This window comes from Phasianus colchicus, chromosome 3 (genome assembly GCF_987193195.1).
Source record: "Phasianus colchicus chromosome 3, bPhaCol1.hap1.1, whole genome shotgun sequence".
Taxonomy (NCBI): Eukaryota; Metazoa; Chordata; class Aves; order Galliformes; family Phasianidae; genus Phasianus; species Phasianus colchicus.
This window is the reverse complement of record NC_143438.1, coordinates 67,441,229-67,467,496: the sequence shown is the minus strand read 5'-3', so window position 1 is coordinate 67,467,496 and position 26,268 is coordinate 67,441,229. Positions and strand designations below refer to the sequence as shown.

Genomic DNA, 26,268 nt, shown 5'->3' with positions numbered 1-26,268 from the left:
ATTCAGTTGGCTTGGTGAAACAGGAGTACTGCTCAACTGAAATGATTGCCAGGGTTTTAGGTAAAATGCTGCATGAAGGATGAATGGTGAGTAATGGTGTTCTCAGCTGTAGCGGATGTGAAAAAAGCTGTGACTCAACTCATGATTGGTCTTAAATATCTGTCATCCAAGAAAATCTGCTATCTGTCAATAAAATAAATTAAACTCGTAAAAAATCATTAGAAATGTTATTGTTATTGGATTGAATAACAATGCACTTGTTTGAATTGTGTAATTATTATGTTATTGGATAATTAAGAAGATTCTATTCTTTAATGTTTGTAGCCTGATGTTTTTAAAATGTTAGTAATGCAGTGTCTTAGCAGCGTTCTTAACTGAGCTCATATAAAATGTTTATATTCAATGAATTCCATGAATTAGTGGTTAGTTGCATATAATGTAATCCAAGATAGCCTCCTAAGTGGGTCGTCTTATTTAGCAAGAATGTGTAAATTATTAAAAGAGAATTGCACATTACTGTTGGTAGGCTTGCTTTTACCAGTAATTGACCAACAGGCTCTTTGCCACCACTTGGGTCATTTCCTGCATTCAGTGATGTTCACTAGATGTTAGTTCTTCATGGTAAGTCTTGGGATTGCTCACTGTCAAATTCATCAGAATGTACCATGTACACATATTCTCCTTGGCACTAAGAAGTAACACAACCTGTATTGTCAGTGAGCAGTTACTGCTCTTGGCATTTCCTTAGACTTCAAAAGTGTTTCTATTGGTCTTAGGATTTTCACAATTACTGTACTTGTAACAGCTATTTGGTATCTAACTATAACTTTCTGACTTTATCTTGGATATAGAAGAACGTGCACTTTTTGTGAATGTTCCTGCTATCTTTGATACTTAGATCTAGGCAACTGACTTCAAAGTCCTGTGAAAGCAAAGCTTATATGAAAGGCAAAGGGAATCAGGGATTTCACCTCATGTTTCATGTAGGCACACAGGTTCAGTCTTAGGAACTGTGTGTCAGAAGAGAGTAACCTCCGTCTAAAAGCTTCTGTTTGGTGTCATGGAAGATACAGTGAAGCATGTATGTTGCAGTTTGGTACAGTAAATTCATTGTTCAAAGTCAAGTGGCATGTTTAATATTAAACCAAAAACTGTTTTTTTATATGTAGCTCTTTATGGAAATCAATACAAAGAAAAGCAGATACAATTCTGTTACAGTTTGAGATTTCTAAAAGAAGTATCAATAAAGGCGTTCCACTAAAGTTAAATTGTTCTTAAATTTCTCTTAGGCTTTCTGTGAAACTTTGGAGGAAACAAATTACCGTCTCCAAAAAGAACTGCTTGAAAAACAAAGGGAGGTGGAATCACTGAAGAAATTACTAAGTGAAAAACAACTTCATATAGATGCTATTGAAAGAAGAATTAGGTACGTAGACATCATAGGATTGTTAGGTGTTTCTTCACATGAAGGCATTCTTGCTAGATAGTTTAGAAGAACTGGCTTTAAATGTCTTCTTGAAAACAATTTTCCCACAATTGCACACAAGGCAGTATTTTCAGTAATCTTTCTCTGGCTAAAAGCTGTTATTTCATACAAATAACTGAGAAAGCATTGATCCATATTGTCCTTTTGAAGTCACTGGGTTTATGGTTCTTAATCCTTGAAATCTTGTAAAGATAAGGTAAAGGTTTTCTTCTGCCTTTGAAATGCTGGATACGTGAAATGCTGTAGCGGAGATGAGAGCAGTGGAAGAATTGCTTTGAGTTATAAAATTCCTCCTGTACTCAAAGCTTTAACAGAGCATCACAGTGAAGCGATCTTGTCTATATTAATTTCTGACTTTGTTCTGAGCTGCCTGGAATGTTGCTGTAGGTAGCTTTTAAATGCCACTGAAGATTGTCCCTTTAAATCTAAAGAAAAAAGTATGGTTGAGTTTCACAGTAAGCCTTTATGGTGCTCATCTGCTAAATTTTGCAATAGGAGAGGAGTTTAATATTCACTATTCTGCTAGGCTTACTGACTCTGTCTTTGTGGAGCTTTCTTAGGAAATGAATATACCCCCTCAAACCCAGAAGAAGTTACTTTAATACTGCTTGGTTTGTTGATTCTAGCTGACTAACAAACTACATTTTTTAATACGTATTTTGTGGACTAGATTTGGAAAACTATTTAAGTGGAATTGCTGTGGTTTGTTGAGAATTCTGACCCAAATACTATATTCAGTTTGTAAGACTACTCCTGGAGGCAATGAACTATGTTTGAAAGATGTCTTTCCTGTTTTTCAAGAAAATTATGACTTACTACTGCTGTAAGCACTGAAGTAACTAATGAAAATTAAATAGCTTGTATTTGGCTGAAACAGCATGGGAAGAAATTCTGTATGACTAAAAATAAAATCGGAAGGCATGAATAACAATTCTTCAGTGCTTTCCCTAAATATAGATTATTTTTTTATTTCATTTCTAACACGGACATACCCTGTTTGTTTTCAAGACCCTGTAAGGCTTTTGAAAGTTAGCCAAATAGTAGTTGAAATCTTAATTGAAAGTAAATCCTGTGATTTTTGGTTGTGGAGTTACCAAGTAGTGTGGTAACTTTAAGAAATACTGTTTGCCTGATGGGAATGATGCATGATATTACTTATGTCTTGTTGAAATGGAATTTTGATCTGATAGACCAACAACACTTAGGCATTTTCTATCCTTACACTCTCAAAGCCAGGTACCTAGAATGTTTGTGAGGTGAACAATTGAATAAAGTATTAGATGTAGACTTGTAGACCTTTACTTACCATCCTGGATTTGGCTGAAGGTAGGCCAATAATTCATTAAATTCGATGAGTAATACTGAAGTGCTACTTAAAATTAATGTTAAAACTATAGAAATAATAGTAATTAAAGGAACTTTAAAATGAGATGAATGTAGTAGAATTCTCTCCAGCCCAAAATCATTCACAAGCCTTTCTGATTCAAGTGACAGATTTCAACCCTAAATTTATGTATGTTTTCTGCATACAGAAATACTTTGGAAACAAATGTAGTTTCTCTACGCAATTTCATACGACCACAGTTTGATTTTTAACGAGGGTTATTGGACCACCATCTTGCCTTGCTGTAAGGGAAAAATTACTACCTGTCTCTTTAATGGAGAATGTATTGCTCTGATTAACTTGCATCTAGCAATTTACAGTGATCCTTCTGCCATTGAAGCAAGATGCATGTGGCCTAGATCATCTCCTTCTAATTTCATATCTAAAGTCACAAATCGTTTCTCCAGGACTTGGATTATTTTATTCAACTACAAAATTATGATACAACAAGAGGATTGAAATTAGTTTAACCTGTTTGAATAGCTATCCAGTGCCAAGCCCTGTGTCTTTATGATACGAAAGAATATGGAGCATGTTATGAGTCAGATTGATATGTTCCCAGAAACCAGTAAGTTTAAAATGAAACAAACTGCTTTTCCCTGATTAATATTTATTATAAACAGGTTGATGATACTTCATTCTTACTTGTAGGGATTTATCTTCAGGAAAAATGATTCGTCAGATGTCAGGAGAAGGAAGTGAGTGCAGTGGTGAGGTGGAGTCTTCTGCAGTAGAAGCAGACCAGGGTACCCTGGGTGAGGACAGCTGGTAAATACTATTATTTTACTTTAGAATATATTTTAAAATATATTTTAAGTATATTTTTAATTTTCTTGAAGTATGTTTTCAGATGTGTGGTCTCACATAAGTTCTGCACAGCTGAGAAATTCAGTGCTTTATTGCACCTCTCTGTAGCTCTCCCACGTTTCATAAAGGCCCTCAGGATAGCTCATTTTAGATGTCTAACTTATCACTTACTCAACAAGCTTTGTAAATGTTTGGTGGTTTGTGGGCATAACGTGACTACAGAGAATCATATTAGTTTCCATTTGACAAAGCTTATTGATCTGTTGTTGCAGCTCAGATAAAGAGAACCATCACGCGGCGTGCTGGAGTGGCTCTTTGCCTGAAAATTCTATACCAGAAATTGAAGTTGCTGAAGTAGCATATACTGCTGATGAAGAAGAATAGATCAGTAGCAGCTGCTGTTATGTAGGAAAACTTCCTGTTTGGGACATGTTTTGTGGGTAGGGGCATACAGAAGCTGTAAGGAATTTACAGCCAAGAGCAAGAATGCACGTATCGAATGTTTACATAAATCCTTATAAATTGTTAACATAAGAAATATACCCAGTGCTGCTTTCATTTCAGTTTTTATTTAGCCTTTATATATTTAATATATTTAAAGTCTAATAAGGGCTAAGATCAGCTAAAATTTAGATAGTACACATCCACAGTTTGGCTGACTTTCCTAGCAGAGTGACAAAAACTTTAAATCACCAAACACATTTAACTTCTTAAATGTGACACGGTGTACTGTGTCACATCGGAATGGTGCCACTGATGTGACACATTTGATGTGTTCTTCAGTTTGGTATTTGTGTTTTCATATTCTTAGAGCCATAAATTGACGAACGATGGAATAAAAATGGACTCATCTTACGTTTAATAAGAGTGTAGCATATGTTGTTTTTAAATTCTGAAGTTGGAGAATATTTGTCTGGAAATTTTAATGCAATGCAATAGGAAAATGTACAGTACCAGGAGAAAAATATGAAACAACGTTATAATGCAACAATTTTTTAGGTATGTTAAAGAAATGGTCATTTTTGCTGAAGGAACTAAGATGAGACCCCCAAAACACTGTGTATTTTCATCCCAAGATGGCATACTATAATACTTTTAGCTGGATAATGCTGCTTTTAAAACCTGGGATACCTTTGCTACGTTACCCATGTAACAATAAAATCAGCAAGTTTGCCTTTTACTTGGAACACTACCTCTTATCATCTTGCTAATGCATTCATGTTTGCTTAAAAATATTTCAGATTATATGGAGATAACTGAAAGACTGTAAAGAAGCCATATTTTTTTCTGCACAATTCATAACTAGATTGAATCTAGTTGCAATGTATTTTTGTTTCAATGTATTGTACGTGTGGGAATATTGCTACATATGTTCTATAGCCTATTTTTCAAAACATATTGAGACAGGAGATGCACTTTATAACTAAGACTCCATTGTGCCAAGTTCAGTTGGCTAATTGGTTGAGAAAGGAGTCACAGGGAGAGGATTATGTAGTGCCTTTTTGTATTTTACTTGTTCATTACTGCAGAATTTTGTTACAGTGCTCTGGGTCAGCTTTGTGGAATATTTGATACAGCTTGTTTCTTTTCTTCACTTATTTACTGAAAGTGCCTTGTTTTATTCTGCTTTTCCAATAGAAAGAATGCTGTTTTGTTTTAATTTCTTTTTTTCCCCTATACCACCCACATCGTTGTTTAATGTCGTTAACATGCAGTGTCTTTGTGCTGGAGTTTTCAAAGGGAGCTTTGTACTTCAGGCTGTGCATACAATGACCTTTATGCAGAACTGTATAAACCTTCCTGGTGGAATAAAACTATGGTGAAAACACCTGTCTTCTCTTTTCTATTGTAGAAAAAGTTCAGTATCTTGTCTAGCAAAAGGATAAAAATGCTTCTAGAAAGAGACAAAAGACTTAATACAGGTTTTCAGCTATTGGTCTGACCTCTGCATAAAAACAAATGAGAATGTTGTAACAGCACACCAGAAGACTTACAGAATCATAGAATCTTAGAATCTGTACAGTTGGAAGGGATCTTTAAAGATCATGTAGTCTAACTCCCCTGCAATGAACAGGGACACCGCAGCTAGATCAGGTTGCCCAGGGCCTTATCCAGCCTCACTTGAAAGTCTCCAGGGACAGGACATCAACCACACCTCTGGGCAACCCGTTCCAGTGCCTCAGCACCCTCTCTGTAAAAGATTTTTTCCTTATATCTAGCTGAAATCTACCCTCTTTGAGAGTCTGTCCCCTTCTTTCCTATAGCTCCCCTGTAGATACTGAAGGGCTGCTACCAGGTCACCTCACAGCCTTCTCTTCTCCAGGCTGAACAGCTCCAGCTCTCAGCCTGCCCTCATAGTAGAGGTGTTCAATTCTGTAGATCATTTCTGTGGCCCTTCTCTGGATGCTCCCCAACAGGTCTCTGTCTCTCCTGTACTGAGGACTCCACATCTGGATGCAGTACTCCAGGTGAGGCCTCAGCAGTGCAATTTAGGGCACTCCTTTTGAAGATTAAAATACAAAAGGAGCTGATCTTTTCAACAGTCTGCCTGAATCCTGGGAGACGCTCAGTGAACAATGAAGTTATGTCACCTTATTGAAAGTACACAGTATCGTTTGTCAGATGTCACTTGTGTGTTTGAGAAGTTGATTGAACTGTGTATATTCAGTGCTAGCTTCTAACTATAAATATTTCAAAAGTCCTGAAAAAACTCTTGACTCATGTGCACTAGGAAGTTCTGAAGTACTGCAAGTAGATCTCTACAGCTTGTCACTCTGAATAAAACAGTATAAGCATCTTAGAGTTTAGTCATGAGAGGGCAAAGCACTGTGAATTTTGTTGCTTTCTCCTTGAAGCTTACAAGCTATTTTGCTGCCCCAAAACTTTTACTGTCACGTGAGCAGATGTTTTTGTCTAATTTAAAAATCAAGCTGCTTCTAATCTCAGGTGAAGAATGAGATTTTGTTAAGCTTTATTTTTATCTGCCACAGTTAAATTCTTCTGAAAGTAATTGTCTTGAAGGTTCAGCCATTAATGTACGGTTTGTCTTTTTAGTTTGTTTGTTGTAGATTTACTATATTGTACCCAGCTGAATCTTACTGGGCTTTTATTTTCTTATACTGCTACCTAAATGTAATAATCCTACGTGCTTCTCACGCTACTTCTGCTTTTGATTTCTGTGTTATTAAATTAGTTCACATGCTGACTGTTGAATCAAGAATGAGTCCCTGTAAAACTCCCACTGCATACCTTTCCCACTGTTCCTATCAGCTACTGGTAATAATAGTCCCATTGAACCAGCTTAAAGAAGGAAGCACATCACAAACTCAAAAAGCTGCACCGGACGGTTGTGGGAGGGAGCAGCCTACACAGCCTGTCGTCTTCCTGTGTTAAGCATCTCTTTGTTGCTTTGGGGTTTCATAGTTGCAGAGGAAAGGGATGTGGACAGCTACTGTTTGGTGGATACTCCTGTTCCAAAAGCACGTATTCGTTAAACCACAGTTTGATTTTTCTATCCATATCTCCAATTCCTTTGCTGAAAGGAATACAGCTATGAAGCAATAGCGGTTACTTTGCCAGATACCCACATTTCTAGTAGCAGAACTGATAACAAAGGGGATTTCTGTAGAAGTTTTACAGGTTTTTATTTTCCCGTGTTCAGCAAAGTAATCAATGGGGAAACATTCTGAAGACTTCAGCTCTGAAGTTGCTGCCATTTTAGCTGTGGGTTTTGTGGTGTGTAATTTTTGATTTTTGTGGTTTGGTGGTGGCTTTTGTTGTTGTTTTATGAATGTCACAATAGAAATAAATAGTCCACAGCCATGAGCCACCAAGGAAAGGAAGAATGCTGTAAGAGACACTCTTCATAGAAAAGCAGCTGGCAGGGTATCTTTCCTGCTAGCGTTCTTTTCTGTATTTCAGCTGAATCTTTGCCACGTTCAGAGTGCATTCAGATTTCTAGGCAGACCCAGCATTCACATCTAGATATGTATTCTTCCTGTAAAACAAAGAATGTGCCTTAAGGTGTGCCAGGCTAGCTGACCTGTGCCATCACAGCCTTTTTCCTCAGTTTGAACTTTGAAAGCAGGTGACTCAATGATCCCCGTGGTTCCCTTCCAATGTCAGAGAAGAGATTCACCCCTGCAGTGCAGAGGCAATCAGCATGGGTTTCACCTGTCTGTGGGTGCTGTGCCTCATCTGAGCACTGACCTAACAAATGGGATTCTGGGGTCACAGAATCACAGAATTGTAGGGGCTGGAAGGGACCTCTAGAGATCATTGAGTCCAACCCTCCTATCAAAGGAGGTTCCCTAGAGTAAGTTGCAGAGGTCAGCTCCCAATGCTCATCTAAGGAAAGTTGGTAGGTTCTGGACAACACTTTGTTAAGCCTTTGGCAGCAGTATTTTCATCTGTTTTGTGGTGTTCAGCACAGTCCTCATGGAAACCTTTACCTCTTTTATCCTTTTTAAGAGCTCCGTGGAGATCTTAAGTGCTTGCTGTGTTGTGCTGAGCTCTCCTGTGACTCAAGAGTCATCAAAGTACTCTCCAAAAAAGGAATTTGTCCTCGCTTTGTATCTGAGAGAGAGGTATTGCATTACCTCTGCTTCAAAAATGAGGAAGAAAGCGATTATGTGATTCACCTTAATTGCACAGGAAGCCACTTGGACTTGTCTTAATGTTACTGCTGATCCCACAGACTTGTCAGCAGGTTAAAATTGGATGCTTCTCTGATCCAGTGAGTCTCCTGTGTGTGTACAGGAACTGTGTCCTGGGCTATCCTCACTGGGTTTCAAATGGATCTAAATATCCCCACTGATAAGTTAGCTTGTTCTAGATTTTATGATGTTATTTTCTACTAGCTTCATCTGAAACTGAAAAGACATTTCCATTAATGCAGTGGAGACACAAAGCCTCCGCTCTCTGACCCCCGCGGATTAGTGCTATTCATCTAGAAGAAATCACAGCTGCTGCAGCTGTTCAGTGGGAGAGCTGAGGATGGCCATGACATGCTGCAAGTTGTTCGATAGCAATTAAAGCGGGTTCGTCAAGTATTGCTCATCCTGCAAATGCCTAATGGGAGATGGTTGTGCACTGACCTTTCAAGATTGCATCACTGCTCTGCGTGCTTGAAAATAAGTAAAAAAAAACAAAATGCAGTTTAGGAAGAAGTTGTGATATGTGGTAAACCTCCCACTGGGTCTCACCTCAGATTTCCTGTGATTTTCCTAGTTCTTAGTAACCAGCAAATAGGGGGCATAGCTCACAGTGCAAAGGGTTTCCTCTTTCCTTCTCATTCTGTAGTATGTACAGTTCTGAATCATAGAACAGCCTGGGTTGAAAATGACCACAGTGATCATCTAGTTTCAACCCCCCTGCCATGGGCAGAGTAACCAACAACTAGACCAGCCTGGCCTTGAATGCCTCCAGGGATGAGGCATCCATTGTGTTGTAGGGATAAGTAGAGGCACTGGGTAATAAATCTGTCCCATTATGGCAGTTACTATGTATGGTCAGGTAAAGTCTTGTGTTGAGTTTGTGTGTTAATTTAAAGTATTAAGGTAGAAAATTTACAGTATAGCTTAGAGGATAATGTAAGTGTAGTTACATCAACATGCAATTCTTTGAGTTGAGCATGGGAACAACAACTTCTGTAGAAATAAGCAGATGAGAAAACTCTTACTGTGTGGAATCTTTAAAAATAAAATTCAACCCATCCAGTGAGTGAGATGTGGGTTCTGCTGCTGCTTATGTGTGCAAGTGGGGCCCAGGCGGGGCAGCTTCTTCTGCAGACCATAATGCTGATGTGTATACTCCTTATGTATGTAATACTCCTTATGAAGGAGTATTAATCAATGAAAAACTAAAGCTCAACCATGCTGTTTGTTAGTTAACTAAAGAAAGATGACGTGTGCAAATGACTTCTTGTGCTCTTAGCATGCTGCAGACCCCTACTGGCATCCCCTGTGTGATACAGGGATGTTGCAGTTGTGCATCTCTCATTCCATGAGCAGTCCACAGCACTCACTGCCCAGATGACAAGAGATAGAGGCATCTTGTGACATCCCAAAAGTCAGAGTGCGAGATCTCTCAACAAAAGGACTCTGTTCTGTGCTGGTGAAGCAGATGTTGGCTCAGATTTCAGTTTACTCAGACTAATATGTGCCCCAGACAGCAGACAGCTTATCCGTCTACATAAATACATGTCTTCACTAGTTATCATTTTCTCCCACCGTTTTTTTCTTCTCTTCTCTCTGTGATAGAAAGCCCTTTGTGTATCTGGTGCAGCATAAGATCCGCAGTCAGGTTAATGCTATTAGAAACCTTTTCTACAATGCCTTACTTAGCCTGCAGTGGGGGATACTCTTCCCCAGGAAACTCATTCAGTTAAACACATTTTTTCTGGCAGAGCTTCCGAGGCACTGAGAGCTGAAGTTTTAACCCTTAACACGTGAGGTAATCTCTGCCCTGCACATTCAGCTGTTCCTTTAGAAAGTTTCTATCCCAGCCATAGGGAGGCCACTAATAACAATCCACTTAACCAGTGCACCTGTACGTGGTCTTCGTTGTGTTTGGTTTGTTTGGGGTTTTTTTTTGTTTTGTTTTGTTTTGTTTTTCCCTGTGTATTTGTTATAGGGGAAATGGCTGAGCAAAAGGCAGCATTTCTTGCAGCACTGTTACTCATTGTAGCTGTTGTAGCAATGCCAGTGAGGAAGAGCAGCTGGTGAACTCTGAGCTACATCAGGTACTCCCGCACACCTGTGTTAGGGTACCCGAGCTGCTCCGGAGCACAGCGCGGCAGAGAGCCCCGCTTTCTGAGCAGGGCTTCCCGGCTGCCTCCCGCTACGAGCGGAAGGAATGACGGCACTGAGCCCGGCCTGCAGCCCGCCGCCTCCGGGCGCTGTGCGCAGAGCTCCGCCTGCAGGCCCTAACGCTTACTGCAGGCGACGTTCTCCTCAGGTTCTCCACAAAACACCGCCGCGTTGCTTTATTTGTCTTCACCGCTCTTTCTCCCAATTTTCTTTTTATACCTTTGAGGATTTATTGAATTCTAACCTGGACCTGAAAGACCAATACATCAAAAAATGTTCTCAGAAATCCTCACAGTCGCTAAATAGAATACTGTGTCCTGATGGGAGCGTAAGAAGCACAGGTAAGCTTTCCCCACCAGGAAAACAACACAATCATGGCACCAAAATATTTATTTACAAGACATGTATATATTAACTCTTCTTTTTCTTAATCAATATTTTTGTCAAGCTATCCGGATTCAAAATGTCCACACCTGTTAAGAAAACAACCTTAAAATAATTAACCAGAGTCAGCTATGGTACACCATCTGCTTCCACAGTCCTCTGGTAAAATATGTTCAAGGTAATAGAGAGCATATTTACAGTAACACGGTGACCCTATTCACTCTTGCCTGCTTATGTGCTAAACAGCAACTCACAGACCAGCTGTCCCAAGTGAAGCACAGGGCTGTGCTGGCATGGCCTGCATTCAGACATTCCAGATGTGTCCACAAGCTTTGCAGGGTTATGCAATCAGCATCCACCAGCACTTCCTGTACCTAAAGCAGAGACTTGCTGCTCTAGTGGTTGGTGATCCTGCACATAGCAGGGGGTTGAAACTAGATGATCATTGTGGCCCTTTTCAACCCAGGCCATCCTGTGATTCTATGAGCTCTGCTTTCAGATGAATGCAAACCAAAAGGAATTCCACTACAGATAAACGAAATGAATGAAAAACTGAAATTTTAAAAATGTTAGTTAATCTTGGGTCTCATTTGAAGAACACAATTTGAAAGATTCTGAGCACACCAGAATGCCACGTCCATTAGCTTGCGCCTAACCAAACATTTCATAGTGCGGAGCCTACTGTAGGCTATTAAAGCAAATCACAGGCAAAAGCCCACAGGGTAACTGGTCAGTCTCCTGTTGCTATGGATTTACAGAAAGCAAGCCTCCCACTATTCTCCAAGTGGTTCAATCATCACAAAATTACATCAATTTGAAAAGAAGAAACAAACATCAATGTGACTCTGCTTCCACTTCCCTAGGAACTCCCCAGTGTTTTACTATTTCCTTGTGAATTTTAGCAAGCTCGTACCATGGAGCTTCAGTCGGATTAAATACTGTTTCTTTGTACAAGCCAGCATATTTAATTTTATTGTATTTTAACAGTGATATCTCTATATATGTAGTGGGTTAGCACTCAGTGGCATCTGTTCCTTACACTAAAAATAACATGTCAACTTTACAAGTAGGTTAGATCAGCAGAAAGGGTTAAAAAGGCATTTTGAATATCACACACTGATACTGCTGCCATTCAGGAAATGAATAAAAATTATCCTGAAATTGTAGAATTTCAAATTGTGAGGATGCGTATTTTCAACCAAAGTAAAGATTCATCCCAGAAAGTAACGGTGGAAGGAAGGATGTCAGGAAGGCTAAGTCTCTTCTGGCTTTTTTAAAGGATCAGTGTTTAGCAGGGAGCTACACAATCTTGGACACTGTTATTTTCCCCAGTCATAGGGGAGCTGCCATTTAGCTGAGTTGGAAATAGTTTAAAACATGATTCAAGTTGACCATACAGCTGTGCACAGAATAGTCTTGCTGTCACTTGCCACAGTTAAAACAAACAAACAAAACAAAACAAACAAACAAATAGTGAATAGACTATTAAAAGTTCTACAGAAGAGTCTTCTCTTAATATCTAGGACACCACAAGGTGCTCCGGGTAGTGTGGGAAGTCTCCATGCCCACACGAATAGCTACTAGCTCTCAGGCTCAAAGGAACTCACTGGTCCTGTGTATAAAGCTGTTTGGCTAACAGCCTGAACCACACGACTCCCTAGGATGGGGCTTCCATTATTTATCTTTTTCATCGCAGTAATGCATCCAGCTGTGTGTGTGCACAGGTGAGGCATTGAGGTCTCGCAGAACAGCAGGATATAACCTAATAAAAACTGATACTAAAAACAAAACATCTCTGATCCAGGCTGGAATAAATGTTAAGTTTGGAGGCTTTGGCAATTATTGTTTTCTGCTTGGTTGGTTTAAAACCCATTTTGTAATATGGAAATCATACTATTCTTAGCAAGATTCATCAATTTTAAAAGTGTATGAAATACAACCATACTAAATTGGTAAGTTTATAACAGTATTATAGCTCTTTACATCTGTACTCTACCACTCCATGTTAGGAAAAGACCATGCCCTTAGGAAGCCCAGGCTGCTAGCTGCTTCATGTCATCTTCATCCTCCACTCTCTTCCTGGTTGAAACTGCACAGAGAGAGAGGTTAACAATAATCATTAACTAATAATAACAATCAGAAACAAATTAATTTGTGAACATCAGGCCTTGCATAGTGCTTTTTAGTTTTAAGATCTTGCTTTACTGAGAAGCAAGATAAACATAGGTAACATTTATCTTGCTTCTCAGTAAATGTAGGTGATGAAGCTGATAGCCTTGGCACTGTACAACACTGCTTAGCAGCAGCTAAAGACATCAGTGTGTTATCAACACTGTTTTTCTCCAAACCAAAGCATTGCATCATTCCAGACACTGAAGAAAACAATTCCACCCCCACTGAAACTAAGACACAGATACGACTGATGTGTCACACCATTAGCTCACATATAACCCCACTGTTAACAATACAGGTCTCATTAACCTCCTAATGAAAGATTCCTACAGAAAATGTATTTAACCCCAAAAAGCTCTTACAGTGAGTGAGCAAGCACTGCAACACTACCTGTTTTCTCCCCTCCACTTGAGCAGGAACAAATGACCTGTCCCTGGCTGGCTGTGCTACCTTTCCAAATAGTGCTGAAGGGTTCTGCATGCACATGTCATGCATGTGTCCCTGACAGTGTTAAAGAGGTGTCTGGATGAGGTGCTACATAATATGGTTTGGTAGCTTGTGGTAGAAATGGTGATGGGAGGATGGCTGGACTAGACGATCTTGTAGGTCCTTTCTAACCTTGTGATTCTATGATTCTATGTCCAGTTTCCAAATGGTATCACTAGGTTTTAATGGGAGTTATCATTTATTGAAAGGGAGAAAAAAATTCCTAAACATGCTTTGCTCGAGTAACATCTGTGGCTACTTGGTTAACTGCTCTGCTCACAGCAGTAGTAATACTCAGCTAGGTCCTACACTCACTTTCTCACTGTTGTTTTAAAGCCCAAACCTCCTATCCTGTCCTCACACTGCCTGAATTATAACCTCATACAAATAGCCTTCATTCAGTGACCTGCAAACTGCATGCTCTACTGCCCAGGTTCGGCCTAGGCTCTCCCCAGCTCCATGCCGTGTGTGCGTCAGGATTTGCATTACTGGGTGTGCACCAGCCCTGTGTGTTTGTTTTAGTGCAGCCAATCAGCTCCTGCCGTACTGCTGGAAATTACCATCACAGAAGAGATCCTGAGTACCACTTCTAAAGGCTCAGGCTGGGAGAAGGACACAGAGGACCAACAAGTCAAGTTCCTATGCTGCAGGTGCCACTGGCTTACTATTCAGCAGGGGAAGGTCATAGTGCCTTGTTTCACCCCACTGCCCTGACCTCTAACATCATGCATGTCCAACTAGAAGCAGTATAGAACCATTAATTGCTTTGTTCTTACTTCTTTGTAAAAGTAAGCATACAGTTACAAAATAGATTAGCCAGTTTTGCAAAAGCGACTAATTTTTCCCAAAGCAGTCATTTAGAAAGATAAAGCAGCAAATCTGGGATAATGAGAATCACATGGAGATGGTGTGGGTTCAAATAAAACTGTCAGCTGGCACAGCTGGATCTGGAAAAGGATATACGAACAAGCCATAAATGCCAAGACTGCAATCTGCACTGAGTTTGCCTAAATCCATTTTTTTTTTCTAGCTATTCCTCCATTTACATAAGGAGATGAGACCACAGTTCCAGATGGAAAATTTTCAACTGCTTCTCAGGGATTTAAGTGTCACTTGCCAAAACACACACACGAGTCTTCAGAATAAGCTGACCTAGGTACCCCATTTTGCAGAGAATGCACCACACAGCTTGTGTCATGAGTGCTATTCTTGCCACTGAGTATCTATTCTCTTTTTATTATCACCAATACACAGCAGGTCTTACAGCTCCTACAGAACAGGGACACAGTGAAAGATACAGTTAACAGTTGTCTGCCCCTGGTTTAATTCAAAACAAACACAGCGTAACTACAGAAAAACAAGACTACTGCTTAATGTTCCAGAGAAAGAAACCAAAGGAATGACAATGTTTCTTTCAATTTGCATGCCTTGCTACCTCTTGAATTTCTAATTACAGTATCAGTGGCAAATACCAAACCACTAATCTGAAAAACTGAATTTTTGTGATGCAAACATTTTGTATCTAGGTCAGACCCTAATTAAAAAAAAAAAATTGATAATTTAATTGCCATAAGAAAAAATAAATCCTTCCATTCTCTGGTGATTTCACTATATTTCAGCAGGAATTGCACCAGGATATGTGAAAGGTCAAGTTCCTTGAATTTGGCTTTTCAAATCTATAGAGATTTTGGTCCTAAATGCTCTCACAAATCAAACTAGAATTCCTTTTTCTAATAAACTATGCAAAAATACATAAGGAATTTACAATGCTTTAGAAAATAAAGCAGAGTTAAATATATATCTGTGATTTTCTCTCACTCTTTGACACACAGCATGGCTTAATCATAAGAAATTTAAAATGGCAAGCAAGCAGTTTACCGGGGCGAGAAGGTAGTGATGTGGATGGAACACTTGGCAGTCTGACATCTCGCATTCTCTTGTTCATTTCTTCTTGCTCCAGTTCTTCTAATTCTGCCATCAACTCATCCTAAATTCAAGGAAAACATTAACAAATTCATTGTCCTGACAGTGATCTCAGACAAGGGCACTTGTAACCACCATAAAGCAAAGTATTACTGAAATAACAGTTTATGCTTGATAAAGGAAGATTATCAAGTAGTGTACTGCAAGTATCATTTTCATAACTGTGATCAATAACAATAAACCTTCACTGAAAGTTGAAATAAGGATGATAGAAGTTTGAAACAGGTCAAAGTATAAATCTAGAAACAAAAATGCCAGTGTACTACTTGTGACAAAAAGGCAAACAGAAAGAAAAAAGTCCAAATGCCTTCATCAGATTTGTTCCAAATCTACAGTCTGCACAGTTTAAACTGATTCTAATTTTAATGTGCATCTTTTCACATTTTAAAAACCAAACAGTTTCCATTGGTTACAAGGCAGACTGTCATTAATTGTTGTGCTTCCACCCTTTTACACTAAGCCCAGGATTACTTGTGATTTCAAAGCAGCACTGGAATGAGAGTTGTTCTCCTGGGTCTTGTTACTCACTCTTGAGGCACACAACACCCTTGGGCTTTTAGCTGCAGAAGTTAACTTGGGCAGACAGTCTCATCTACAAGCATAATACTGAAAATAAAAAGGCTTCACGCTTTTTAAAAAGCTGAAGACTTATTCCCTGGATTCTACTCGGGTACGGTAGGACCTTGTTTTGCATTCTTCCTCACACATACAGTGTCATGCCTTATGTTTACATATCTATTTTGAGCAGCACAAATTACATGCTTCAGTGGTATGCATGTGAAGAGGAAATCCAAGTGCGTGGTCAAAATGTCCTTCAAATGAAAAGAAAAAATTAAATCTCCTCCTCCAACATAAAGCCTCTGAAAACCTAGTGATTAAGCCACTGATTCTAGCACTCTTAAGCTGAAGTAGCATGCAAACCAGATTTCCCAATGACTGAAAAAGTACTGTAAATATTAGGCTCCTATGCAAAACCAGGTGCTGCTATAATGATGCCTCACGTGACTGACAGTGGCTTATTCTCCCCAAACAGGAAACACTCATTAACTTAGACCAGCATCTCTTAGGAAGTTTTGGGTTAATCTGCACTACATCTAATGAGTCTAGACCCCTGAAAGTTAAGCACTGATGAAAACTGAATGATCCTGTATAGCTGCATGGAATGGCAGTATGTTTTCCAGTTGACTATAGCCCAGTTTACATCAGCCAGATCCCATTCTTTACACCAACATTAATGATTTAGATTCAAAGTGGAGAAACAGGAAAGAAGATAACAGGGAGAAAAAAAATACAAAGAATCGCTACCATTTTCAAAAACTCGTGGAAAAAATAACTTCTGAATGAAAAGGCAAAAAGATTAATTAAGCAAATACAATATAGCACATGTATTTTTCTCTGCTGTCCATTTGGGTATGTAGGAATTAATTAATTAACTGGAAGGGTGGGAATTGCTTGATTCTTTAAGAGGTTATTCAAATGATTCCTAGTGCTTGGCCATCTTAACACAAAGTAGTACAATTAGTTTGATTTTGTATTTTAACTCAGTCTGACCTCCAGCTGCACGTCCCACAGACTGCACAAAGTACATTCAACCTTTGAGCAGTAAGGACCTCCTCACACACAACAGTCAAGTCCAACAATTGGATGAAAGCTACTGCAAAAAAAAGCTACTGCAATGAAATTTCAGTTTCCTGGAAGGTGCCTAGGAAGAGAGCTCTAGAGGAGAACCCTCACTGCCTGCAACAGGAATTACTTCTACATTCTTTTCTACAATAGAAAATCCAGAAATTAATGGCAGGACAGCATCTCCAAGCACCAAAACAATGCGATACCTTAAAATGTAGCCCATGCATGCAAAAATTGGGAACAGTAGCCTGTTCATGGTGCAGTGATAGCAATATGCACTTTGTTAAATGGATGCCTGTTTGGAGCACAACAAATTATACCTTTCAGTATCCATTTAAAGCAGTACAAATTACATGCTTTAGTGACCTTCTCCTTCTATGGTGCAGCTGAGAACGCTACAATTGAAAATAACAACTACGGCTCTAGGCTTGAAACTTTCTTTTTATTAGTCTATATTTTTATGTTTATTTTTTCTATAAAGATTTAAGTAAACATAAGATGTCATAGGATAAGTTAAGAGCCAAGAAACTTCATGTCCTCGCCTTTTGAGAAATAAAACTCTGGAACAAACCACTGTACCACGAAACAACTACAGAGTGATTTTACAGCTAAAACTCTTAGTAAAATACTGACCTCATCAAACTCATCACCAAATGCAGCTCTGTTTGAGATAGCTTCTGAAATTTCCTGAGCAACATCTTGCTGTTCAGTGATATCCTGCATCAAGTCATCAATTTTGTTCAAGTCCCTGCAACATAACAGAGAGCAGTTTTCAGAGATACATTATTCAAATTGTGCAGAAGGGACTCAGAAACACCTAAAGAGACCCCAGTTTATTTCTATTTAAGCAGAAGAACTCACGTGGAGTAATTTCCTTTACTTAAACCTTACTGTTTCCTGGCAAGTTTTAGTGTGTTTCACTCAGTCCAATTCCTTCCACTCTGGCATAACAACACAAGTCATTCTGCAGCAGCCTGTGCTTCCCCTCTTTCTGCTTCTCATACATCCATCAGCCAACAGCTACAATCACTGGGCAGAGCACATCTCCTTCCTGAGGAGGAGGAGATCCAAAGATCCAAAGGAGAAGATCATTATAAATGGATCTTTTTTGATGTTAAGCATTCAGCAAAACTGGTGGAAACTTAGGACCACACTTAAAAGTTTCCCCTTATTGTTAACTTCATTATTGTTTCGGTTCCTGTTTACTTTTGCCAGAACAACCTTTCTGATATAACTCTTTATTCAGGCAGGAAAACACCTCATGAAACAACATAGGCCATATAAAAGTATTACACACACAAAAAGAAAAAAAAAAAACAAAAAAAAAAAACTCTATCTTTTATTCGAGCCTAACTAGTACTTTGAATCATATATTCCAGCTTACAGACTTTGAGGAAGAGCATCCACCTAGTTGAAGAAACCCAGTTTTATTGTAGAAAACTTGAGGGCAGCAGCAGGTCTCTGCTGCCAAGGCATGTTTAATTAAAGAAAAAAAGTGCCATCTGGATCTCTTTAGTTAGCTGGACTTCCACTTAAACTTGCTGCCAAGAAAAGATATTTTTCTACCAAATATAACACAACAGCACAAACAGCATTCCTGACATTAAATGCTTGAACCAAAATGAAGTCAAAAACTGAATGACTAGATACAACAGACCATAGCAATGATATAGTTTAAAAGTTGTTACCAAGCTCCTTTTGAAAGCTAGTAGAAGTGACTTACATATTTTCATGCACTTTTTTCATAGCTTGTGCAGCATAACCCATATTCTTGAGCACTTCTGTGTTCGTGTGTGAATTCTCCAGTGCCTCTCTCTGGAATTCAATGGTTGAGAGTGTCCCATCAATTTGACTCAGCTGCTTCTCATACCTCTTTTTTCTCTTCAGTGCTTGTAAAGCAGCTGGAATGCAGAGAGGCACAGTACATTGTGTATTTTCATAGCAAAACACAAGGACAAGCAGTTCAGTAACAGTCTGACGAGGAGAAGTCACACTTCTCACCCTCCTACCTTACTAGCAGAGAAGCAAACTTTGACCACATCGGATCAGCAGCCTGCTTATCACCAACATGCTGTTGCATGAACATGCTGGGAAGCCTCTTTTAGGTTAAATCCTTTTAGAACAGGCAAAAGCAGCTTCTTCTTCCACTATAGAAGTTCTTGAATTCCATCATGTGCATGTGGGGAAAACAGGGAAGATAGGGATGAAAAAGAAAAACATCAAAGAGAAATCAGAAAGTAGGAAATGAGAAAGAAAAGAAGAGATTGCAAAACCCAAGGAAAAACTAAGGAAGACAGAGCAAGAAGATCTGGAATAATGGCCACCTCTCCATCAGTGCTGTTTTCAAAGTTTTGTCTCAGTAGCAGAAAGTGTCAAGTGTAATGGCAAGTCCAAATGACATAACCTTAGCTCAGAGGGAGGATTCACACTTCTTTGGCTTTCAGTTGTATCTTCTGTTCCTTGTAGTCAGCAATTAACATATATTTAAAACTCAGAACTTGAAAATATATAGAAGATACAAGGCTTTTGTGGATAAGACCACACCTAAATCCAGCACCTATTATCTCTTTAAATCAGAGAGATTACTGTTCAGTGAACAGTATACTTTGCCCAGAGTAAATCATTACCAGCATAAATGCACGTGACAAACAGAAGGAGAAAAGAGCTTTCACTCAGTTTCTGGGTGTGGAACACACAATCTTGCCATAAGCATTTCCTGACCACTATTCATTCCAAACTCTACATGTGCCAGGCAAGATACAGCATACAAAAGAGACTGAGTTGTGACTTAAAAAAAAAAAAGAGAGAGAAAGAGAGAGAGAAAGAGAGACTATTGCTTTTTCAAAGCCAGTTAATAGCTGTGTCTTTTTTTCCTGTTATATTTAATTTTTTAATCATGTTCAGAGCCAGCAAGCAACTGCAGTTCCCAGTCAGTGGAAAAAAGCAATTACTGTTGGTGTTCTGTTTAGGTGTTAAGTGTTCTGTTTAAGAGTTTCACTCGTGTGAAAAACAATGAATCTAGACACTGGGGAATCCAGTTCTCCAAATAAAGTGAGAATACCCTAAAATATCTATTTACTGCTTTACTGACAAGTGCTTGAATCGACATGGTCAAAATTGCCATCATTAGCTGCACAAGGATACATACATACACACAGACTCTGAAATAAAGTGTCTTTAGAATCTACAGTAAAGTGTATGAGGACAGCAAACCACAGTCAAAATAGATTAACTCAGTATTTAAATTCAGTATTTAGCCAACTTTTGGGACACAGTCTGAAGCTTTGCAGTCCCAAGCATGAATATAGGTTGGGAAATAAGTGGACTGAAAGCAGCCCTGCAGAAGAGGACATGGGGATGTTGGTGGATGAAAAACTGAACAAGAGCCAGCAGTGTGTGCTTGCAGCTCAGAAAGACAACTGCTTTCTGGGCTGCATCAGAAGAGGGGTGGCCAGCAAGGGGAAGGAAGCATCATCCCCCTCTACTCTGTCCTTGTGAGGCCTCACCTGCAGTACTGCGTTCAGGTCAGGAGCACCCATCCTAAAAAGGAGACGGGGCTTTGGAGAGAGTCCAGAGGAGGCCACAAGGATGATCAGAGGGCTGGAGCACCTCTCCTATGAAGACACTGAGAGAGTTGGGAGCTTTCAGTATGGAGAAGAAAAGGCTTCAGGGAGACCTTAGAGTGGCTTTTCAGTGACTTGCAGAACAAAGGTCTTGTTAGCAAATCAATTCATACTTTTTTCTTATCAACCCATCTGTAACATATTCCCACTAGACTACATGATCTTTTCACTTATATTAAATGAATGCCCTTAATTGCAGGGTTCTGTAATTATACCCCCTACAGATAAAATACGAGAATTTCAATGTAACTTGAAATCTGTTTTTCTGTTTTACAGATTGTAATTAAATTTACTTTTAAGTAATTTTCCACTGCACATACAAGCATATTAAAATCTGTGTACCAGTTCTTGCAAGCACAATATTTAAATGCTTCACAGAAATGCTACTGCATAATAAACTGAAACATAATTTCTATTAATTAAAAAAAAAAAAAGAAAAAAGAAAAAGAAAAATTGAGGAGAACATCAACTTACTTTACTGAAGCTCTAAGAATGACACTGAAAGAGAGCGTTGCCCATTTCCAAGATTTCAGAAAAGGAAAGACAGCCAGGTAGGATGAGTCTAAGTAGGGGAGAGTCTGAGGAAGTAATCATAATACCAGTTTAACCAGGACGAGGTGAAGGTCTTCACCAGGATAAAAAGAAAGCAGTCTCAGATGCTCTGTTTTGCCCCAGTGAAGCAGATTCAACTCCTGCATTTCATAATGGAGTGGTTAGCAATTCCTTGTAGTTTACCAGTTGTATTGTGCTCTACTTCAAGTCCAGCAGGCAGGACACAGCTCAGTAGGATTAGGAACCACTGCTTTTAATTTGAGTTTTTATTCTATCTTCCAGTCTAGTGATTGGAACAGCAACAGATTATTGCATCAGTGTAGGTGTGCGTATTGAAGAACTACTGTTAGTTACACACAGACACTTTTCCAGCATCGCTGCTAAGCTGATGCTTTAGTAAGGAAGAAGAAATGACCAAAATTGGCCATTTCTGGCAACAGCAATAGTAATTCTGACCACACTGAATATCCAGGTTTCTAAAGTAAAGAACACAAACAGTGGCACAGTCGTGGCACTTTCATCACAGTCTCATGATAGATCAGAATTCAAAATTATCACTGTGCTTTCTCATTTTATCTACAAGCCCTCCACCAATTTCTATCAGTACAGGAATTGGTAATCTCATGAAGTAAAATTAAGAACATCGTATAATAAGCTCTAAAATTCCCAGGGGAAAACTGGTTATGTCTTCAGAAGACATAACACCACTGTGAAAACACTGGATCTCATTCTTGACTAAGGTTCACAAAAACTCCATGTCCCATAAGAGACTGATGGATTACAGAATCTGAGCTCAAACTAGGAACACTGAGATGAAATGCTGTTGTGGCCATAAAAATGGCACCACCTTAAGATTATTATCAGCACTCTTAATCTTTAAAAACCCTGTGAGGAAAGCCACATACAGTTACAACTGAGGCAATAATTCGGTAACAATAAAGCACTTGACTCATTATAACCACTCCAGCTGACAGCAAGATACTTTGAATGTGACCAAAAAGAGCAGAGAACAATGGCTGTAAGTCACAAAACAAAGACATGCTTAAAGGTTTCCTCCTCTCTCCCAGCCACAAACCTTCAGTGCCTACCTGTCACACACCCTGTCACACACTGCAGGAATGATGGCCCTGCCCCTACCACCATGCAACTGCCACATTGCTCTTCAGTTTCAACAGCATTCTGGCTACAGGTAGCTCATAGAAAAGGAATGCTACATGGCTACACGAACCTTGCCCAAATGTACCACACAAGATACTTAGCAGCATCCACTCATATAAGCCTACCTGTTATTCCAACTTTCTTTACAGGTTTTGTTCTCAGTAGTATTATATGGCTCTATAATATATCCGTATTTTAGGATCTGTGGTAGACTTCAGGCTGAAACAAAGTTATTTTCACAGGCACTGACACACTTCAGAAAACCCTTTTCGTTCTAAATGGACTTCTCAGGCAGCAAAACAGAAATAAAAGACATGCATGTCTGTGGAGGTATGAGATAGGACAGGCGAAGGAAGATTCAGAGGCATAGGGATTATTGTTAGAGCAAACAAGCAGTAACAGCAAGGCAGCTTTTGAAGAACAGAACACAAACACTCCCCAGGACCACCGTGGAGGGACATTTTCTTGTACTTTGTGCTTATTCATACATTTAGCATTACTGATAAAATTGCATTTAGCATTGCTGATAAACTTGCTTTAAACAAATAAACAAAGAGTCCTGGTCATCATTCCATCACTCAGTTAGCAGTGGAGGCAGTAGCCCTCCACATGCTAAAAGAATACACAATATGAAGGTGGGGAGTTTCAGGTGAAATAGCTCTCCTATGCAGTGAGCTGTATTGGATCCTAACCCACAATCATAAAGAAACTGGGTGTTGTCATTGCTAACCCGGACATGATGAGCCAAAGAAGCACAAAGAAAACATATCTTGCATCTCTTCAGCACTACCCCAATTTCTCAACTCGAGCCTCATCAATTCTGACACTTTGGATCACTTTCTGTCCTTTAAATTTTCCTGCGTGACCTTCAGAATATTGAAGATGAAAGGTCAGCATGCTGCTGGAGTTGGCAGCTGTGCACTGATTGAAACATCAAGAGATACTCTAGAAAATAAAGCAAGAGATATAAAAAAAAAATCCTGAGTTATGATCTGATGTGGTGAGACATTTGAAGGCAATGCGAATTGTACAAATAAATACTGCTCATCATGACATAACCTCTCCAATGGGAATTCCAGCACACACCCTTGTTCAGAAAACCCTGTGATAGTCTGGCTACAATAAAATGTTACCATCAGGTAACATGGCAAATGTATCATCCCCAAAGCACAGCTAATTTCAAATTAAATACAGGAACTGCAGAGATGCAGACTTCTTGAAGGAGATGCCAAATATATTTAGCTGACACTTCAGATCTGTTTACATAGCTAACATGCTACGGCTTTAAGGCAAATTAAATCTTCTGATGTCACATGAACCCATCCAAGACTCAGACTCATCTGAACTCATTAAAAATTGCTAGCCCCTGAATATGATCTCACTTGTGTCAGTAAAACTGACTCACACTCATGAGCCTAAAAATCAAATGAGATCATACTAACTTGGAGCACTGTCCGTACCTGGATAAATCCTGCTTCATCCCAGTCACTCCTGTTTTAAGTTCCACAGGCTCCTCCACAGGCACAATTATGAAAAGAACATATCAAGCTACCCACCAGCTCCTTTTGAAACATTTGCTTTAACAAGGCATTGTAGATTCCAACTTTTATTCTCTCATTCACACTCTGTGTTTACGCAGCACTACTATAGGTGCAGTCTAGCACAGATTTCCTCTGTAACACAGCACAGGGAGCAGTTAGTGTTGTTATACATTAATGAACTGTGATACAAACTAGCACAAACGTCACATCAAATGAGGGATATTCTTGAGGAATTAAGCTTACTCAGGCTGCCAAATTCAATCGTTGTGGCACAGCAAGGTGAGTTTCTCTCATTTCTCATGAGTGCAGTTTCACCACTTCCTTTTGGCTTTAAAGCCATTTTTTACATTAAAAAAATCCTTCTCTGAACTTCTTGCCCTACTTTCTCTTTACTGACCTTAACTGTGGGTTACTGAGCAAACGACAAGAAAGGTCAAAGGGAGTTATTTTTGACCACAATCAGTTCAACAATCCAGTTTGCAACAAGACTTCACATATACCTGCATAGATAAAACCAGAAGGATTGCACACTGAGTGCACCAGAGGAAACAAACACCTGGGAGAGAAGCTTCACAAAGCTAATGCCACATGTGTTAAGCATAAGGCAATGGACTGACTAATAGCTGGAACCCACATAAACCAGTCAGGTTGCAGAAGCAGATCCACCTCCCAGTACAGTGAGTAATTGCTGCCTCTGCACCATTCTCTCCTTCACAGGTGCCCAAACTCTTCCGCAGCAGCCAGAGAAACTTAACCTAGCCTGGGAAAAAAACAATCTAGCTGAAAAACTAAGACATTTTATAGCTGCTTTCTGGAACACACCCTTCAGGAAGCTCTGACAACAAAAGGATGGGAGTAGTGTGAGGCAGGACTGAGGCAGGAAACTGCAGTAATGCCAGCTTAAAGTGCAGGCTTGGCACGAAGTTCTATAGCAACATGTCTGGGTCTTGGTAGGAATTGCTACTGGCATGGGAATGAGCCTGTTTCCTTGTGTCAGCCCCACTGCTCTTGCGCAGTGACCCAGCTCTGGGAGCTATCTGGTCACTGTGTCCCACAGTGTGACTTTGTAGCCAGATTCCCTCCCTGAAGAACCAGTGCCTGCACGAAAGGCCCAGGGAGACGACCCAGTTGAAGGCAGGGAAGTCTGTAAGAACTCTAAGATATCTGTAACATGACAGTCCTCAACGTGACATCCTTGAGAGCTCACATGCCACAGACAGACTCAGCTGCTGGGCTGGCTTTGGTCCCTTAAAATCTGAGCAATTCCTACCAATGTTTTCTAATCCTAACTAAATACTTCCTGCTAACAACTATTAAGTGCTAAAGTATTACAAATACATTAAGGGGATAATCAAAACACTCCTCACAAGCTCTAAATTATATGGCATTAACTTTTTAAATTATCCAGCAACAGAAGGAGCAGGTGAAAGAACTACTCTTTTGTTACATTGTGAATGTTTGATTCAGAACATTTTGCCTCTGTTTGGAAGCGTTTAAGAAAAAATAAGTCTAGGAGTAGACAATCAGGAATCCAGGCAACTTCAAGAAGTAATTATCTCGTTTCTCAAAGGTCTGTGTGTCCCTGTGGTTCCAACCATTTGCTTCCCGGAGACGACAGCACTGATGTAAGCAGGATCCTGACCTTATTTATTACCGCCCACTGGTCTACAGGCACAAAACCAGTTAAGAATAAAGCATCCTCTTATCGGTCCGCCATAATGACTCTACAATGCACCACACACAAATGGATACCAAAGCCACCGCAGCGGCCAGCCGCAGGAACCTGGCCATTTAAAGACACACAACCCACTCAGGTCGCCACTGAAAGGTTCTCCCGGGCAGACACGGGGCTCACCTCGCCTGTTCTTAGTGCCGTGCTGCCGGGCCAGCGCCAGCTCCCGCTCAATCCTGGTCTCCAGGTACTCCTGCTTCTTGCTGAGCATCTCCTCCGTCTCCCGCAGCCGGGCCAGGGCCTCCTGCGGCGAGGGCCCCCCGCGGCCCTTGGAGGCCGCGGAGCCGCCCCCCTTGAAGAACCTGGAGATCTTGCTCATCGCGGCGTCGGAAGGCTCTGCCCGGGCCGGGCCGCCTCAGAGGCGCGATGGCACTTCCCGGGCCGCGGTACGGCACCTGGCGGCGGGGCGGGCCGGCCGGCCTCACCTCCCCGCCCCCGGATCGCGCGTATCCCAAGAGCGGCGAGAGGGCGGCGAGCTCCGCGGGCAGCACCGGCGTTCACGGGCGGCGAGCGGGCGGCGCCGGG

The 26,268-nt window shown here is 40.2% G+C and overlaps 2 protein-coding genes across 8 annotated transcripts in view; one reads left to right on the top strand and one right to left on the bottom strand.

The window, feature by feature from the left end:
- The window catches only part of SNX16 (sorting nexin 16), a 24,291-nt gene extending 18,785 nt beyond the window's left edge, over nt 1-5,506 (top strand). For all 5 annotated transcript variants that reach the window (XM_090137760.1, XM_031590942.2, XM_090137759.1 and 2 more), the window contains 3 exons: nt 1,290-1,426; nt 3,522-3,638; nt 3,950-5,506. In XM_090137760.1, the coding sequence (XP_089993886.1) occupies nt 1,290-1,426; nt 3,522-3,638; nt 3,950-4,061 (366 nt within the window). In that variant the 3' untranslated portion in view covers nt 4,062-5,506. The remainder of the gene's footprint in view (nt 1-1,289; nt 1,427-3,521; nt 3,639-3,949) is intronic.
- CHMP4C (charged multivesicular body protein 4C) lies at nt 1,885-26,268 on the bottom strand. Of its 3 annotated transcripts, none has more exons than XM_090137764.1 (6): nt 25,867-26,268; nt 18,861-19,038; nt 17,771-17,885; nt 15,407-15,515; nt 12,854-12,959; nt 1,885-1,903 (listed from the first exon to the last, which is right to left on the bottom strand). In XM_090137764.1, the coding sequence occupies exons 1-5, from the start codon at nt 26,060-26,062 to the stop codon at nt 12,895-12,897; spliced, it is 663 nt and encodes a 220-aa protein (XP_089993890.1). In that variant the 5' UTR covers nt 26,063-26,268; the 3' UTR covers nt 1,885-1,903; nt 12,854-12,894. The 3 variants fall into 3 exon arrangements, with proteins under 3 accessions (XP_089993890.1, XP_089993889.1, XP_031446800.2); XM_090137763.1 differs by lacking the exon at nt 1,885-1,903 and adding an exon at nt 5,891-7,674; XM_031590940.2 differs by lacking the exon at nt 1,885-1,903 and having other exon boundaries at nt 10,920-12,959.

What these genes read in the sequence shown, in the direction of transcription:
- CHMP4C (XM_090137764.1), bottom strand. Translation starts at nt 26,062, where the DNA reads ATGAGCAAGATCTCCAGGTTCTTCAAGGGGGGCGGCTCCGCGGCCTCC. An exon ending in AAAAAAGTGCATGAAAATAT is followed by an intron (nt 17,886 to 18,860) that starts GTAAGTCACTTC and finishes GTTATGTTGCAG; the next exon opens with GGACTTGAACAAAATTGATG. An exon ending in ATCACTACCTTCTCGCCCCG is followed by an intron (nt 12,960 to 15,406) that starts GTAAACTGCTTG and finishes CTCTCTGTGCAG; the next exon opens with TTTCAACCAGGAAGAGAGTG.